At 67.5% G+C, this 2,500-nt stretch overlaps 1 protein-coding gene across 1 annotated transcript in view; it reads left to right on the top strand.

Annotated features, from left to right (window-relative positions):
* sb:cb81 (mRNA decay activator protein ZFP36L1) overlaps window positions 1-2,500 on the top strand; it is a 4,549-nt gene that overhangs the window by 1,133 nt on the left and 916 nt on the right. Inside the window, exon 2 of the mRNA XM_030381952.1 lies at window positions 645-2,500. This exon is cut by the window's right edge and continues 916 nt beyond it. Coding sequence (XP_030237812.1) covers window positions 645-1,850 — 1,206 coding nt within the window. The 3' untranslated portion in view covers window positions 1,851-2,500. The remainder of the gene's footprint in view (window positions 1-644) is intronic.

Below are 2,500 nucleotides of genomic sequence, written 5' to 3'. Positions count from 1 at the left end.
GGAGGGGGAGAGTGGAGGAGGAGGGGAGGGAGGAGGAGGAGGGGGAGAGGGGAGGAAAAGAAGGAGGGAGGAGGAGGAGGGGGGGGAGGAGGAGGAGGGGGAGAGTGGAGGAGGAGGAGGGGGAGGAGGGGGAGAGTGGAGGAGGAGGGGGAGAGTGGAGGAGGAGGGGGAGAGTGGAGGAGGAGGGGGAGGAGGGGGAGAGTGGAGGAGGAGGGGGAGAGTGGAGGAGGAGGGGGAGAGTGGAGGAGGAGGAGGGGGAGGAGGGGGAGAGGGGAGGATGAGGGGAGGGAGGAGGGGGAGAGTGGAGGAGGAGGAGAGGGAGGAGGAGGAGGGGGAGAGGGGAGGAAAAGAAGGAGGGAGGAGGAGGAGGGGGGGAGGAGGAGGAGGGGGAGAGTGGAGGAGGAGGAGGGGGAGGAGGGGGAGAGTGGAGGAGGAGGGGGAGAGTGGAGGAGGAGGAGGAGGGGGAGGAGGGGGAGAGGGGAGGATGAGGGGGAGAGGGGAGGAGGAGGGGAGGTAAGAGGAGGGGTAGAAAGGGGGAGGAGGAGGGGTAGATGGGGGAGGCTTGTGAGGAGGGGCCCTCGACTGAAAAGGGCCTGAGGAATGCGGACCCCCACTCACTCTCCTTTTGTCCTTTTGTGTGACAGAATTTGGGCGGCGTAGAGACGGCAGATGGCGTGTCCTCCGGCCTGCAGCACGGCGCGCGCGTCCGGGGCTTCCAGCGGCGCCACTCCCTGTGCCCCGTCTCTCTTCCCAACTCCAAGTTCAACGCGGGCCCCCGCGAGGAGGAGGAGGAGGAGGACCCGGGGGCCCCTGGCCGCTGGGCCCGCGAGGGCCGGCTGCCCGGCTCCGCCCTGGGCCACATCCCCTTCCGCGTGGACCGCTCCGTCAGCATGATCGAGGGGGGGCTGGGGGGGGAGGACAAGATGGCCGCCGCGCCGCCCCGCCCCCCGCCCGGCCTGGGACTGAGCGCCGCCTCCCTGTGCTCCTCCTCGCTGTCCCTCTCCTCCTCCTCGCTGTCCCCGCCCGCCTCCACGCGCTACAAGACGGAGCTGTGCCGCACCTACGAGGAGAGCGGCACGTGCAAGTACGGCTCCAAGTGCCAGTTCGCCCACGGCGAGGAGGAGGTGCGCGGGCTGCACCGCCACCCCCGCTACAAGACGGAGCCCTGCCGCACCTTCCACACGGCGGGCTTCTGCCCCTACGGCGCCCGCTGCCACTTCATCCACAACGCCGACGAGATGCAGGACGCCTCCTCCTCCTGCTCCTCCTGCTCCCCCGGCCCCGCCCCGCCTCACCGGCCCCGCCCTCCTCTGCTCCGCCACAGCTTCAGCTTCGCCGGCTTCTCCTCCTCCTCCTCCTCCTCCTCCTCCTCCTCCTCCTCCTCCTCCGGTGCCGTTCCTCAGACCCTGGGGTCCGCCTTCCAGGCCGCCCCCTCCTCGCTCCTCTTCTCCCGCGCCGCCTCCGTCTCCCCCCCCCCGTCCTCCACCTCCTCCTTCGGCAGTCCGGAGCTCCTCTCTCCTCTGTTCCCGGAGCCGGGGCCCCGGTCGCTCCGCTCCTACCCCTTCTCCGGCTCCACCCCCTTCTCCGGCTCCTCCCTCCTGGCGGCGGACGTCGCGGACTCCGCCCTCCGCTTCTACGCCCTCAGCGATGCCGTCGCCAAGTGCCAGGCCGCCGTCTCCTCCGCCTCGTCCTTCGCCGCCGCGGGGCTGCAGCGCTGCGCCTCGGCCGACTCCCTCTCCGAGGAGGGGTACACCTCCTCCTGCTCCCTGAGCTCCGGGGGCTCTGACTCCCCCTGCTTCGAGGGCCGCCGCCTCCCCATCTTCAGCCGCCTGTCGGTGACCGACGAGTAGACCTGAGGAGGAGCGGGAGGCCGGAACACCCCGGGACTCCATCTCCCATGATCCTCTGCTCCTGCCCGGACCGCCAGAGCGGTGTGTGTGTGTGGTCTCTGAGCTCCCTACTGTGCATATTGCATTCCCCTCATCCTAGCAGCGGTAGCTGCTCCATGTTGCTCCAGTTTTGGCAGACTCTCGTGTTCTGTGCCCTGGAACGTCTGTGTACTGTTGTATACCGTTCATAGACCCCCCCGGCCCGGCTCTGAGGGAGAACCTCTGGGAGGGGCCGTCTCCCGCTCAGAAGGAGAATCAAAGGGCTCCCTGACGGCCAGGGCGCCCCCGCCCTGCCCTCTGCTGCGGGGGTGATTTGTTCGTTCATTGAGACACCAGAGGTTCGGGAGCCCCTCCCTCTAGGTACCAAAGCGGACTGTAGCCCCTCCTTCAGCGGCTGGTTTTAGCCGGTGTTGACGTCGTAGCTTACCACTGTTCCTAGTTATTTATTTGGTTGTATTGATTGTGCTTTTGTATTTTGACGATGCTTCTCCCCGTCAGTTGTGACGTAGTGTGATGGATGTGGCGAGGAGGAGAGAGTCCAGAGGAGGGAACACACTCGGCATTCCTACGTCCTGTTGCCTTAACCTAAGCGTTCCCAAACTGGGAATCTG

This window comes from Gadus morhua, chromosome 16 (genome assembly GCF_902167405.1).
Source record: "Gadus morhua chromosome 16, gadMor3.0, whole genome shotgun sequence".
NCBI classification, from domain to species: domain Eukaryota; kingdom Metazoa; phylum Chordata; class Actinopteri; order Gadiformes; family Gadidae; genus Gadus; species Gadus morhua.
The sequence above is the reverse complement of the archived record's forward strand: the minus strand, read 5'-3'. Positions and strand labels throughout refer to the sequence as shown.